This window comes from Ipomoea triloba, chromosome 12, assembly GCF_003576645.1.
Source record: "Ipomoea triloba cultivar NCNSP0323 chromosome 12, ASM357664v1".
NCBI lineage: Eukaryota > Viridiplantae > Streptophyta > Magnoliopsida > Solanales > Convolvulaceae > Ipomoea > Ipomoea triloba.
In genome coordinates this window covers 7,798,817-7,814,088 of record NC_044927.1, presented here as the reverse complement: position 1 = coordinate 7,814,088, position 15,272 = coordinate 7,798,817, and the positions used below count along the sequence as shown (strand labels likewise).

The 15,272-nt window shown below is 33.5% G+C and overlaps 3 protein-coding genes across 4 annotated transcripts; 1 reads left to right on the top strand and 2 right to left on the bottom strand.

The window, feature by feature from the left end:
• Positions 1-3,108: 3,108 nt before the first annotated feature.
• On the bottom strand, positions 3,109-4,584 carry LOC115998005 (dof zinc finger protein DOF2.4-like). Its single transcript, XM_031237457.1, has 2 exons — positions 4,327-4,584; positions 3,109-4,036 (listed from the first exon to the last, which is right to left on the bottom strand). The coding sequence occupies exons 1-2, from the start codon at positions 4,381-4,383 to the stop codon at positions 3,248-3,250; spliced, it is 846 nt and encodes a 281-aa protein (XP_031093317.1). The 5' UTR covers positions 4,384-4,584; the 3' UTR covers positions 3,109-3,247.
• Positions 4,585-5,952: 1,368 nt separating this feature from the next.
• LOC115998006 (transcription factor-like protein DPB) lies at positions 5,953-9,257 on the bottom strand. Of its 2 annotated transcripts, none has more exons than XM_031237458.1 (10): positions 9,061-9,254; positions 8,451-8,576; positions 8,277-8,341; positions 8,049-8,092; positions 7,805-7,870; positions 7,586-7,726; positions 7,241-7,309; positions 6,889-6,987; positions 6,514-6,584; positions 5,953-6,363 (listed from the first exon to the last, which is right to left on the bottom strand). In XM_031237458.1, exons 2-10 carry the CDS (start codon positions 8,555-8,557, stop codon positions 6,213-6,215), a joined length of 813 nt encoding a protein of 270 aa, XP_031093318.1. In that variant the 5' UTR covers positions 8,558-8,576; positions 9,061-9,254; the 3' UTR covers positions 5,953-6,212. The 2 variants fall into 2 exon arrangements, with proteins under 2 accessions (XP_031093318.1, XP_031093319.1); XM_031237459.1 differs by having other exon boundaries at positions 6,201-6,363; positions 6,514-6,565; positions 9,061-9,257.
• Positions 9,258-14,181: 4,924 nt separating this feature from the next.
• On the top strand, positions 14,182-14,969 carry LOC115998012 (RING-H2 finger protein ATL33-like). Its single transcript, XM_031237464.1, has one exon. The coding sequence runs from the start codon at positions 14,221-14,223 to the stop codon at positions 14,740-14,742; it is 522 nt and encodes a 173-aa protein (XP_031093324.1). The 5' UTR covers positions 14,182-14,220; the 3' UTR covers positions 14,743-14,969.
• The last annotated feature ends 303 nt before the right edge of the window (positions 14,970-15,272 follow it).

Here is a 15,272-nt window from a genome sequence, read left to right as displayed (position 1 = left end):
TGCAATTCGTCGTGTTGTGGTGTTTAACCTGTTGTTGTGTATTGTGCAACCCATTGTTGTGTGTTTTGCAACACGTTATTGTGTGTTGTGCAACGTATGTTTAGATTAATTATTGGGCTTCTAATTTACTGATTTGTCCTTAGTTATTAAGCTGTTCATGTGCACCCAAAATTTGAAAATTAGCCACAAATTTGAGATCAAGATCTAGTTATTGATCTTGCAAAATATATGGTCCATATTAGTCCAAATTTCTTACTTGGGAATTAGTACATTCTCATGTTTAGTCCAAATTTCTTACTTGGGAATTAGTACATTCTCATGTGATAATGCCCATATATATATATATATATATATATATCCACAAATTTGAGATCAAGATCTAGTTATTGATCTTGCAAAATATATGGTCCATATTAGTCCAAATTTCTTACTTGGGAATTAGTACATTCTCATGTGATAATGCCCATATATATATATATATATATATATATCCACAAATTTGAGATCAAGATCTAGTTATTGATCTTGCAAAATATATGGTCCATATTAGTCCAAATTTCTTACTTGGGAATTAGTACATTCTCATGTGATAATGCCCATATATATATATATATATATATATATATATATATATATATATATATATATATATATATATATATATATCAAATTTACTTTACTTTTGATAAGATTAATTCGAAGATCGATCCAACTTAAAGAAAATAATGCCGGTGTTCTTTATCCATCACGGTTAGAGTTCATTTACTTTTAATGATATTGATCAAGTTTGAGAAGAAGAAGATGATATTGACCAAGTTTAATTATGAGGTTTAGACAGAGATGGTCAACATTTGTATTCAAAAGGATAGGCTGACAGGAGAACAAATTTGGTTTCCCGAAATAGGGAGATGGAGATTTTGTTGTCAGAAAAATTATTAAACAGTTAAAGGCACTTATTGCGTACCGTTTAGCAGTGCAGGTGATGAGCTCATCACACCAAAAAATGCAAATTTCAAATCTATCTATCGATCATCAGATGTTCATTCCGTTCTTTCATAGTACGTATATATATATTCTTTGACTGGATCTGGTCTCTTTGTCTTGCGTGATTCCTGGGTGATTGAGGGGAACACAAATCGAGGAAAACCATTCCATCTGATCTCCACTTTGCCTCAAGGCGTTTGGCTGTGTCCTCCTACACTTCTACTTTAGTTCCCATTCCCTAGTTTGCTTTTTAGCCTTTGGATCAAACCTCGGAGTTTGCAACTGAATTGAATTGAACATACATATGATTTCTTGTGCATGGGATTGAGTGTGCATGTCTCGCGTCTTTTGAGACTTCATTCTACATCTCTGTCTACTCCATCCAATCCAATTCCTCTATATGCATGCATTATGTTGTGGCTGTTTTGTCTTTGTTTTGATGGATAAGTTAATTTGGTTGGAAGAAATTCAAATAATACTATCATAAAAAATATATATAATTGTATTTTTAATTTAATTTTTTCCTGTATTGATTATAAGTTTGATTGAGGATTATTGTCATTTTAGCTATCTATCCCTCCTTGTTTTGTAGTTCAGTATTCTCCTAATTGAACAACGGACGGTTAATGTGTTCCCCATTTCATAATTAAGTACATACATTGAATGATTCTCGTCCAAATGTAATTTTGAAGATATATTAATGTGTAAAAGATTGCAGCTTGGTGTTTCTTTTAGTACAAGTAATGAAGTTCCTACTACATGTAAAAAAAAAAAAAAAAAAAANAAAAAAAAAAAAAAAAAAAAGGTCCTATCTACTACATGTTTGAGATAATATTACATGGTAGTAGATTTAATACTTCACCACCGAGATTTGATCATGTGACCTTCACTCAAGAAGAGCAATAGATGTGCCAATTGAGCACAAAGTGCTTGACATATATTTAGTTGATTTTGGATGGAGAAGAGAACAATTGTTAGGGTATAGAGTACTCATAATCTAAGAATTAATTAGAGTTACAATGTAAATAATTTACAAAAAAAAAATGTGATATTCAAAAGTTACTAAAGTATCATCTATTATAAGTCATACTAAAAACACCTGTGAGTTTTTGTATCCAAAATAACAACATCCATCTTAGGAATAATTAAATATGTTACTTTGGTGACAAATTAGGGATACTATATATTGCAACACCATGTTAATTATAAATGAAAATTACGCTTGCCCATTAATTAGACTATAATTAAAACGGCAATTTTTCCTACTAATATTAATTCAAAATTTAAAGAGTAGTTAAGAATCATTTTATTAATAAATAGTAAAAATAGTATTTTATCTTTTTCATATTAAATGTCATATCATAAAATAGTAATATCTTCATTGGGGTGGACTCAAACCTAACACTTTCGTTATAGAAAGTAACAGTGATGTCATCAGACCATAATATATTTAAACACTAATAATACTAGTAATAGTGATGTTATCAGGCCATTACTACCTATTTTTTAATCAAGTACGGAGCAATATTTAGTCTCTCACAATCACTATTGAAAATTGATCAATTATTGATCACTTATTTTTCCTACTACAAAAAGAAACCTAGCTAGCTAGAATTTGGGTTTTTGTTGAAATGTCATGATTGACGGAAAATTTAGGCAACCATGATTAATTTGTATTTTTATTTTTTGGTAAAAAAAAAAAAAAAACTTGCACCAGTTGTCTTGGCCAAACCAATCATCTAAATTTTTCGACATCTTTCTTGATGGTAGTAAAAAGAGACGAGCATATTTCATATCCTCAAAATTACGTAGCTGGAACGGTTGGTTAAAAGTTTCATTTCTTATTGCAAATCTTATGTTTTCTATCACTCTCTGAGTTTCTGATAGTGGAAAATGTTAAGTTTCTTAATAATGAACTATTAAAAATAGGTATGAACTTTTTTTAGAATAGTTAGGAGATTAATTTAGTGAAGTGATAGAATATTTTAGTACTAAGGGTAGAATATCATTATACTTTTAAGATCAATCATCATGATTAGTTCATCAATATGTTATTTATCTTACAATGAATAAAATATAGATCAAGATATTGAATTTTAAAGTGCAATAAAAAGATAGTAGAAGAGATTTAAATAGAGAAATTAATTCTCCCAAAACATTTCGATCAAAGGGATCACTACAACAAATAAAAAGGAACATTTTTTTTTTTTTTTTCAGTTTTGCTCTAACGAAAATGCATGCAAACTAGCTAAGAAACATCATATCACATGTTGGCAGAAGAGTTAAGGTTAGCAGAAACATCAGTAACACAATTCCACTGTTCATCACTTGCTGGAATCATAAAAATCTGCGACCAAGGTGAAAACAATCTCGATTCTTGATTAGCTTGTTCCATTTTCATCACTGAATTGGAAGCCATTTGTCCCAACATCGTACCCGAACCATCTTGAAATGGATATAATCCATACGATGAAGGATTCAGACCGCCCAAGAAAGACAGTTGCCGCGGCGAAGCTTGCTGAAGCCGCCACGGATCAACGGCGGCGCTACCGGAAAGTAAAGAACCGACCCCTTCGCCGCCATGAAAATGGGTATCGGAAAGTTGGGCGCCGAGAAGAGGGGGGAGATTGAAGTTGGGAGGCAAGAAGCCTAATAAGGTAGTAGTTGAGGCAGGACTAGAAGTGGAAGATGTGGGAGTATTATTAGTACTATTACTTGGTGGTTTGGTGTTTGATCTTTTGTTGTTGTTGCGGCGGCAGGCGCCGCCGACGGGGACGTTCCTGAGAGCGCCGCCGCGTGTCCAGTAGCGCCTGCACGACTTGCAGAAGTGGCGCGGCTGGGTGAGGCTGTAGTTGTTGAAATAGCAAAACTTTGTGTTTGTTGATTCGCATCTAGGGCAGTTTAGGGCGGCGTCCTGCGCCGGTATGTTGGCTAGGCGGGCTCGCTCCGCCATGGAACCTGGCCGGATTGACCCCACTTGCGCCGGCGCCGGTACCGGTGCTGAAGAGCACTGACTGCTTGGTGGGACGCAAAGTCCACTATGATGATTTGGCTACAATAAAATCAAAGAAAAAACGTAATTAACAGTAACCCCGCCAAAATAACTAAGGATACAAACTCGTAATCACAAGGTCACGAGTTCAATTCTAAGTTAGCCAGTCAATTATGAGTCATATAGGCTGGTTTACCTCCTTATGATCCTTTGCAAGCTAGGAACACAAGGTAAGGTTTACTTAGTGCAGGTTTCCTTTGTAACCCCAAAAAAAAAAAAGATAAACCAACAAGCGGCCAGGGAAGATAATAGCATAATAGTGAAGAAGGAGAAGGAGAAGAAAGTATTACCTGTACTTGTTGCCAGTTGGCTGGATCAAGATAAGCTGGAATGGAGCCAAAAACCATTGTTCTTAGCTTGAAGATCTTTAGTTTGCTTTTCTTTTTTGTAAAGTTGGAAAGATGGGGTAGAGTTTTGGGATGTTAGTGGAAACGCAGATCATCAACTGGATATGATGGGAGTAGGGTTTGGCAAGAGATCAGAAGAGAAGGATAAAGCTAAGCAAGAAAGATGGGAATGTGGAGCCAAAATAAAGTCATGAAGAGCTTTAGTTTGTACTACTAGCTACCACATAACGCATATATATAAGTTACAACAACGTGAGTAGCATGTTAACTTGCTACTCATTTGTTAAGTTTGTACGTTATTCTTATATAATTTGTAAAGGCAAAAACTTGTGTGAGACCGTCTCACCCTGAGTCGGGTCGGGTCAAGATGCAAATGTAGTACTTATATACATAAATGTCATACTTATATGTTCAAAGTAATACGAATCAGGAATAAAATTTTTGTTACTTGTAAGAGTAAAATACAATACTAAAGGGCACTTGTCAACATTACTTATTATGAAAAATGTATTACTTTTACTCTTTATAAATAACAAAAATTGTATTCTTGATTAGTATTATATTTGAGCATATAAGTACGACATTTGCATATATAAGTATGACATTTGCATGTTGCTTTGACCCGACCCGACCCGACCCGTCTCACGAATAAAGATCTGTGAGACGGTATCACGCAAGTGTGACCCATTTGTAAAAACGAGTATGATATTATGTTTATTCCTATAATACTCTCTCATTTTAAAAATAGATCATGTTATATCATGACAAAATCTCCTATTGAACATTGAGACTGTTTCACGAATCCGACTCGTGAGTCCTTATTGGTGAGATAAGTCGGATTTTCATAAGTATTACATTTTTCATTTAAGTATTAAACTTTTTCTCAAAACTCTTCAATCCTAATATTACATGCATTTTGATTTTAAAATATTATACTTTCCTTCATAAGTATTACACGGTCTAACTCATAATTAAGTAACAATAAATCAATTTATCCATTATGATTTATGAGTATTACATTTTTTTCATAAATAACTCTTTAACCCCTACATAATATATATTATTTTAAAAGTATTAATTTAACCCTTGAAAGTTGAAAGGCTATGGATAGTGCAACTTGAAAGTTGAAGGACCATGAGTGATTAAATTGAAAGTTTAGGTCATTATACTTCGAAGATCCCGCTTTTAAGTCTTTTTATAAAAAAAAAATGTATTGATCAACTTGATATTCTTCACATGTTTGGATTAAATGTTCGGAAATTTATTTATTTTTAAAATCCCTAAATTGTGAATGTATAGTAATATTCATCCATAATACCTCCACACGGACCCCATGCACATATATGGACTTCAAGTTTCAAAACATGCTGATTTTTCCCCCCTTATCCATTGCTACTTTGTTTAATCCTCAAGATTCAAACAAGATTGCTCCTAATTTAGGTATCCACCTTTTTAATGCTTCCCGTGAATGCAAGAACCAAAGACAGCATTGTTTGAAATACAAAACAGTTTAGAGATAAAATTTTTATGTAGTCATAATTTAGGAACTAAATTGTGTTACAAATTCAGTTGTTTGTAATATCTAATTCCTTTGTATTGTCGAAATTCCAGTGTTGTATCAGAAGAATTGAAATCACACAACTGTAACTATCCAACTGTAAACCTATACCAGCATCTCTCTTCTTTTTTTTTCGCCGATTATTCTATGGAATACATAAAATAATTGTATGTGTAACCCCCAAGCCTAGTCACCTAGATATGAAATATTGGGGGAAAATGTGCATGTTCATTTCATCAAAAAGTATCAGTTTCATAGTGAATGAACAAGTCTACCGTCTACCTCCTACTGATGAATCCACATCAGAGCAAGGAGATGAAGAGAGCACTGCAGAAGTTTGGGAAGCCTGTGCACCCTCTAAGAGCCGGTAGTGGCGCATCAACTTTAGAACGTAAGCATCATCGTGCAAAGAGAAAGGTGTGCTGCCAATCGACAAGAATTTGCACGAGGTTAAAACTTAGTAATTGGTTGCAGACTTGAAAATCAAGCATTCAAGCACTTGTTCATATGTAATTTGCAGTGGAATAATTAGAAACTACAGATTGAAAGCATGCGAAAATGTGTTTCAGTACCTGTTGAAGTCGAAGTGGACCAACTGCATATCCTCAGAAATCTCAATCTCAACTGTAGCATGAGGTGCAGTCTATATCATTGTTTGTGTTGTGTAGAGGAGTTAGATTCTAGAATGCAGAATATTCCAAAGAATTAAGTGCACAAATTTTAAAAGGTCACTATAAGATGTTATATGCCTGCATACTTAGGAGTGGAGGTATGGCTAGAGGAGGAATTCTTTAAAAGGAATTTTGCAATTATGAAGTATTTAAATCATTTCCAAACTATAGTCACTCTCTGAAACTCAAAAGAAGTATCAGAATAAGCTCTGTGTCTTAGTCTAAAAGTTTCATAATTCCAGCTTTTAGGAAAGACAGGAAGAAAGTATTGTATACCTTCACAACTAAAAATGGCAAAGGGAATCCCTTGGGAGGGCCGTTTTTAGAATCGTACAACTGCTGATTCCGACATATAAGAGCTTGATGACCTGCAATCTTTTTTCCATGTATACCAAAAGACGAAAAACATCAAAAGGGCAGCGGTATAGTTTCTATACACACACTGAGATTGTATACTTCAAAGCATAGAAGGAAAAACAAAGATTTGCACACTATATATACACACTGCATAATATGCTTTCATGAAAACTATTCCAAGACTTGTACTTTACATACACATTCTCAATCTCAAAGTGGCCATATTGCATGTTAAGAAAGAATGAAGTGGCCAACTACTAGATGGCATTACCTGGTCTTCTAGGTCTTTCAAATATGCAGCTTTCTTATTAATCTCATCTTTCAGCTTAGCACGCATCCCCTGCAAAGAATGAAGAGCACAAGCATCATCAATATTAAAGAAACAGTTTGGGCTTCAAATAATGACCATAACCAGGGCCAGTAAAAATAATTTGAGACCTCACTCAGCAGCAAACCAAAGTAACTTCTTTTTTTTTTTTTTTAAAGATTTTTGCTATTGTTAATTGGCATACATGTTTAGGCAGTAATCTTGAAATATAAATTGTGTTTCCCTTCCAATATGCAACATTCTTAATAAACTGCTTTTCTAGGCAATGCACCATAACAGAGAGGTAACCTTAATTTCGTCCATATCAACTCCAGCTGAAGTAGGCAGTCCCTTCCATTGGATTTCCTTTCTGTCCTTTGTAACAATGTCAAGAGCCATAAGGACATTTAATACATCATATACCCGTCTACGTATATTCTTCTCATCAGACTGAAAGGATTTAAAATTTTCTCATATTAGTTGGCAAGTAAGAGAAGTAATTAAAAGGAGACATTTTTTTCACTGAACCTCGTTCATAGAAACTGAAGAATTCACTTCCGTTGCTCTAAAATCAGCTATTATTTCATCTGCAACCTATCAATCACAAAATATGCATGCAAGAGTCTTCAGTAATATGCATAAGTAATTAAGTAACATATATGTATGACCCATTTGGGAAGATTATAAAGGTCAGATTGACACTGATCCAACTATGACCCTCTTTGCGGAGGTCATGGCAATTGGCTATACAGGTGAAAAGAAACGTAAATACCTCACTGTAAGTGGTTCTTCCCTTGTCTTTGACCTTCATACAGACTGAAAAAGGGGGAAATATAAGGGGTGTTACACCTATCTTTCCAAAAATTGCAAACAGCTATGCAAAATATGAAAAAGAGAATAAAAATATACATGTACAGAACTTTAGCAATGATTAGTATGAACCATTAGGGAAGATTGCAAAAATATATATCGAAAGAGAAATTGTTAGATAAACACTGACCCATGTTACTGTACTGCCGCAGGCCTCCACCAACAACTTTTGATCCCCTCTTCGTCTTTTCGACACTTTTAGCCAGAGAATACAAACTTTCAGAATGTAGGTAGAACAGAAGACTAAGACAATGATTTACACAAAGAAAAAATGAGAAAGAATTGAAGATGCATTTCAGAGAACCTGTTCGGACCAGACGGATCAATATCCTCATTGTTATCAGCATAACATACTGCATCCAGGAAAGGATACTGCCCTTTGGAATGTTGCATAAGAATCTTACCATCCATCACTTCGTACTAAATTTTTCTGAAGAAAAAAAAAAAAAAGGCAACAATTAATCTTTATTCATCAGTTGTACAATTAATTGCTCTGGATACTAGCACTTATAAGCAGCAAACAATTTGAATCAAAGCATAACACCAAATAAACGAAATATAAGGACCTAGAAAGGACTAGTCATTAATAATCACGCAAGCAGAAGTGATACATATGCAATAATTCAACTACAACAGATAAGAAAATTACAACCTAATAAACAGATTTAAATTCAAAGAACACAATTTTGAGAAACATAAAGCAATTATACTGCTACAACAAAAAATTAATGCAAAAAATCCTAAAAAATCAATTCGAATCTCATATAAACCCTAGAAATCAGTGATTCGGTTCAAAATAAGTTATCTCGTTCTGAAAAGTAAAGTCAGTAGTTTCTTTCGAAAAATAAAACATAAAAAAGATGAAATTTGCTGCGACTAATGGACGGTTATTGGATGTAAATGAAGAACGGAACCTGGAATTCACTGATCGGCGACGTAGAATTCTTCCAGGATCGATCGATACAGGACGGAAAGGCGTTCTTGACTGGGATGAGAATCAAGTCAAAGCAACAACATAAATACAAATTGTGTTCCCGCGATCTCTTTGGTGCGAAACTATGAAAAATTGCATCTTTTGGTATATATATTGCCAACGTAGTCCCCAAAGTTCAGATAGCGCACATAAATAGCCCCTGAACTTTTCTTCGTTCAAAAGATTATTTTCTTCCTTTCAAATTTAGGGTGTGTTTGGTTCAAACATTAGAACCGAAATGATAATGGAAATTAAATACTTGATTATAAGTTTAACTGAATGGAATTTAAGTTTAGGAATTGAAATAAAAATAAATAATTAATTAATTAAAATCAAAATAAATAAATAAATATAATATATATATATATATATATATATATATATATATATATAGACATAAATATATGTCTATGTATATTAAAATCTAAAAAAAACTTGTGTGAGACTATCTCACGGATCTCAATCGGTGAGACGGGTCGAATTTTTTTTATTATACAGGTCAACCACATCCACATGTCATCCACAATCTCACGCTCCTTTCTGTTTCTCTCTCTATTTTGCGATTTCTTCACCACAGAGCTATTTAACAGTAGTGGAAGACAAAGAAACATGGGCATCCAAACGCTACAAACAAAGTAATCGCACATAACCTCCATTTCTGTCGTTGCCTTCAACTCAAATCCCTATTTCTCTACCCAAATATTATTTCTGTCAATATAAAAACAGCATCCCTACCTAAAAAATTTTCCAATGATCATTTATAAGTTTCTGAATTTTGGAGAATAATACTTCAATCTAGTACAAAAGTATTATCAATTTTTAATAAAATCTAGGATTTCTAATTTTATATTTCATTATTATATTTTTTAGAAAATATTATTAATACGGAGTGTGAAAACCTGTGTTGTGAATTGTGATGGAAACGATAAAGCTGATGAAGCTACCATTGATGAGCATTTCACCTATCTTGTACAAAAATGGTTGGCTACTTCAAATCTTTGGCAACAATGGCAACTTAAGCTCCCTCCCATGCATTATGGAAATTCGACAGAGACAAAGCACAAGAATATATTTAATAACTTAATGCTCATATATAATACTTTATAACATAAATGTAATACTTCAAAGCACAAATATATAATCGATACTTTAAGCATTAAATATAAGGAAAAATTGCATCTTTGGTCCCTGAGCTTTAAGCAAGTTCCAACTCAGTCCCTGAGTTATGGCCGTATCCGAGTTTAGTCCCTCAGTTATGAACGAAGTGGCGCATTTGGTCCCTGAGTTATAAGCACGATTGTCGTTTTTTGAAGTTACAAAAGTTTTTAAAATTTTCATAATTGCTTCTTAGGTTCCTTTTTCATTACTCTGGTTTTAAGAAAACAGAATTTTGTATCTCAAAAGTTCTAGTTTGATTACCTTTGTTGCTTAGTAAAGAAAATCGAAAATTATTAGGATAGTGTTTTCAGATGCCTAAACACAATGATCAAGTGTTTCTTTGTTTGTACTAGGTTTTAAGTTTGTTATACGAGAGTCAGGCTCCTAACAAGTCATACTAAAATTATTGAAATGCTTTCAGAATTGAAAAATATTGAAAATAAGAGGCTAAGAAGTGAAAAATAATGTTATAAAAGTGATTTTGATATAAGAAGAAGAATAAAATGTGAATTTCATATTTTACCCCTCAAATTTTAATTATTTTTTAATTTTTCCGTTAGTTTTAACGGCCAGGGACCAAATGTGCCACTTTGTTCATAACTGAGGGACTAAACTCGGATACGGCCATAACTCAGGGACTGAGTCGGAACTTGGTTAAAGCTCAGGGACCAAAGATGCAATTTTCCCTAAATATAATACATTATAGCATAAATATAATACTTCAAAGCACATATCTATTGGCAGATAGATATATTTAATAATATTTTAAGCATTAAATATAATAATTTATAGCATAAATGTAATACTTCAAAGCACAAATATAATAATCAATATAATACTTCCATTGTTAAATGCTATTAAATCCTTCTTTTCCTATAAAAAAAAACCTTGGTGTTGCCGTGTTTGGCAGATGGTTTCCAGTTAGTTTTAACTTGAAAATTCATTTTTTTTCTCTCTTCCTCTCTCAACCTTTTTCTTACAAAAAATCTGCCAACACTTCTGAAAACAATCGAAGTACTTGCTTGTTGTTCTAGTTGTTGGGTGTCAGTCCGGTTGGCCGAGTTCAGTTCCTACTCAATTCGAGAACGTGGGCACGTGACATTGTGGCTTACCATGGAGGGATATGGTTAAATGGTTAATGTCCACCTACTTATCACCAATTCATTTTAAGTAGGAAATGGCAACCATATAGCCAAAGAACTATGTGGTTAAGTGTATGTGCTTGACTTACAACAATCACACCATGGGTGACCCCATGGGAAGTAAGCATAATACATACTACTTTTAAACACAAATGAATACTCAACACTTTGACATTAAATTTAATACTTTATAGCCTAAAACTAGTATTTTATAACACAAATGAATACTCAACACTTTAACTATTAAATTTAATACTTTATAGCCTAAAACTAGTACTTTTAAACACAAATGAATACTCATCAACACTTTAACCATTAAACCTAATACTTTATAGCCTAAAACTAGTACTTTATAACACAAACGAGTACTAAACACTTTAACCATCAAACACAATACTTTATAGCCTAAAACTAGTACTTTATAACACAAATGAATACTCAACACTTTAACCATTAAACCTAATACTTTATAGCCTAAAATTAGTACTTTATGACACAAATGAGTACTCAACACTTTAACTATCAAACACAATACTTAATAGCACAAATATACTACTTTTAAACACAAATGAATACTCAACACTTTAACCATTAAACCTAATACTTTAATAATCAAACACAATACTTAATAGTACAAATATAATACTTAATAGCACAATTGAATAACCAACACTTAAAGCATTAAATCTAATACTTAATAGCCCAAATATACTACTTCATATTACAAATGATTAATCAACATTTTAACTATCAAACACAATACTTAATAGCACAAATATACTACTTCTTAGCAAAAATGAATACTCAACACTTAAAGGAAGAAGCAAAGAGTAATAGGAAGTTACCTACGGCGAACTACAAGAAATTAAACCGAAGAAGCAGAGATTAATAGGCAGAGTTGCCAACGACAAAATATGTCTTGCTGACAAAATCCGGCTTACTGCATGCAAACACAAAACTCCTTAAATTATTATAATGGAGAACGTCATGAGAGAAATTAAATAGAAGAAGCGTATATTAATAGCAGTTACCTGAAGGAATAGCGACCGCCACTAGAAAAGCAAGAAATTAAACTAAATAAACGGAGAGTATAGTTGCCGCCGCAAACGTACAGTAATATCAGTTACCGACGGCGAAATTACCTTGCAAATGCAAAACTCTGAGAAATTAACGGAATGGCGACCGCGAGAAATAGAAGAATTGAGTGTGCCATGAGAAACGGAAGAATTAGAGTGTAATAGCAAAACCCTAGCAAATTTTACACATTAAAACTATCAAAAACAAAAATTCACCTGAGATTGTGAAGAAAATGCACATTTGTGAAGAGAAAATTTGAAATTTAGATGAAAAAGTGGAGGGGAACCGTCTCTGCTGCTCTGACAAGTTCTACGTGAAGAACATAGGAAACGCAAAAAATGGAGCAAAAAATTGATAAAATGAATTAATAAAATTGGGCTAAAAAAGCCCATATTTAATTGTTAAAAAATTTTAGCCCAAACAGAACTAACCCATAAATTAATATGATTCAAATTGTGTGACCCGACCCGTCTCACGGATTGAGACCCGTGAAACGGGCTCACACAAGTGTGATCCAACATTTATATATCTCCAATTAATCCTATGGTGACATGTAACAGATCAGATTTTGACAAGTGGTCCAAATAATTCGAACTTTAAGACTACATACATTGTCATCAATAATTTATTTCGAGAATTTTAAACACGAACCTTGACAGCCTTATCTCAATCTTTGTCGTGTACTTTAATTAATAATATCAATTATTCGTATATCCAAATAAATCCAAACAGGGCTTTATAGGTATATGTTCCTCATCCTAATTTTATAGGAGTAATTACTACTATCAATTATTCGTATATCCAAATAAATCCAAACAGGGCTTTATAGGTATGTATTCCTCATCCTAATTTTATTTAGTATACAAGCGCACACACACACTATATTACTATTCATTTAACAAAATATTTTTTTCTTTTTCTTTTTCGTTTTAACAAATTTCATTTTCTAATTTTCTATTTTATTTAATAGAATTTTAATGTAAATTTTAAATATATAAATTATAATTAATTTGTCACATTTTACCTATTATGTTTACTAGTCAAATCAACTACTGTATTTTTTATTTTTAAAAAATATTTTCATATGAATTTATATTTTTAATTTAATAACATTTTAATCAAAATCTTGTGGTCTAGTGGCACTTGCACTCGTATATAGAAGGGGTGAGTTCAAACCTCAGGGAGTTATGAACAGATATTGCATTGTAACAGAGTCAAATAATTTTATGTTCTAATAATAAACTAAATTTATATACAAAAAAAATTGAATTGTAAAAATCTTGACTTAGAGTGTCGTTAATTAACTAAACACATCAATCACAAGTGCGTTTTTCTTTTTTTTTTTGATAAATTTACAGGGTCTTTCTCTCGGTCCATTTAACGGTCCGGGGTCCACCCATGTTCGCTCCGGGAGGCACGGGAGCTGGCTCAGGGGGAATCGTCACTTGTGGGAATTGAACCCGGGTTCTCCCGAAATTCCTCCCACAAAGAGAACTCACTTGCCCCTTGAGCTACCTCATTGGGTTAATCACAAGTGCTTAATTTAAAAAAAAAAAAAAACATATGTATTATTGTTGAATGAGTTATTTTGGATAAAGAAATCCCTAGTTTAATAAAAGTTGAAAATAGAATTTAGGAGTAATAAGTAGTATTTTCCATATATATATATATATATATATAGCCGTCATCCATATAGGCCATAACAAAATAATTAATCCCTTATCATGACCAGGGCTTCCACCAATCAAGACCCACCACTGCTGGCTCCGGCGCCGATCACTTCCAAGACCTCCGACATGAACCCTCTCTCCGCCATCTTCTCTCTATTACTACTCTTATTACTACCCGTCCTAATTTACGCCGTCTGCCTTGTCATAAAGTGCCCTGGGAGCCCTTTCCGGCAGATCGGACGGAGCCCGGCCAGTGAACCGCCTGGAGAATTGAAAGTGAAGAAACAGCCGCTGGTGGAGTTCTTCTCAACCTTAAAGTACGCGAAAGAGGAGCCGGAAAACGAGAGTGGCGTGACCGAATGTCCGGTGTGCTTATCAGTGTTTGTTGCGGGAGAAGAAATTAGACAGCTAAATGCATGCAAACATATGTTTCATGTCAAATGTATCGATGTCTGGCTGGGTTCTCACTCCACCTGTCCGGTTTGCCGGACTTTCGTGCCGTTTAAGCGTTCCAAGCTGCCTGTAATTGACGGCGATGATTGTAATCTCCGACAAGATCCTTCTGGTTTAGTTTGATTGTTGTCTATCCAGTGATCTTGTAAATAAACACCAGATTTTGTTATCTATTTACCATATTTTAAACAAATTTTGGTTTGTAGTCTGGGCGTGTGCAGAAATTTAATAAAAAATTAGGAATTACAGTTTATTGGCTTTGAAGACTTGAGAGGATCTACGGAGTCAAATAAGTTCCATTTGGACTACTGTAGCCGCAGTGTAATGAAAGAATTGTTAATAATGGTGAAGTTTGGGAACAATGACCGGATAGTTATCGTTTTGCAGCAAAAATATAACAATAAAAAGATTTAATGGCAAACCATTCTCTTACTCTTCCTCCTTGTCTCCTCCTCTTTCTTTTCTTCTCTCCTTTAACCTTCTTCCTAGCTTCCTTCTTCCTTCAACCTTCTTATTCTCTCTCTCTCTTTTAATTTTTCTTTTTACCCGTAAACACACCAACATTAAAGTGATCTAACAAAAAATAATTCACATAAAAGAATAAACAATACAATAGATTAACAAAGTATGGCCAAAACTAAATGCTTGTGTAA

Coding starts and splice junctions, on each gene's coding strand:
- LOC115998012 (XM_031237464.1), top strand. CDS start 14,221: ATGACCAGGGCTTCCACCAATCAAGACCCACCACTGCTGGCTCCGGCG.
- LOC115998006 (XM_031237458.1), bottom strand. CDS start 8,557: ATGGATGGTAAGATTCTTATGCAACATTCCAAAGGGCAGTATCCTTTC. Junction 6,988..7,240: donor TGAAAGACCTAGAAGACCAG/GTAATGCCATCT, acceptor CATGGAAAAAAG/ATTGCAGGTCATCAAGCTCT. Junction 6,364..6,513: donor GTCCACTTCGACTTCAACAG/GTACTGAAACAC, acceptor GTCGATTGGCAG/CACACCTTTCTCTTTGCACG.
- LOC115998005 (XM_031237457.1), bottom strand. CDS start 4,383: ATGGTTTTTGGCTCCATTCCAGCTTATCTTGATCCAGCCAACTGGCAA. Junction 4,037..4,326: donor CCAACTGGCAACAAGTACAG/GTAATACTTTCT, acceptor ATTTTATTGTAG/CCAAATCATCATAGTGGACT.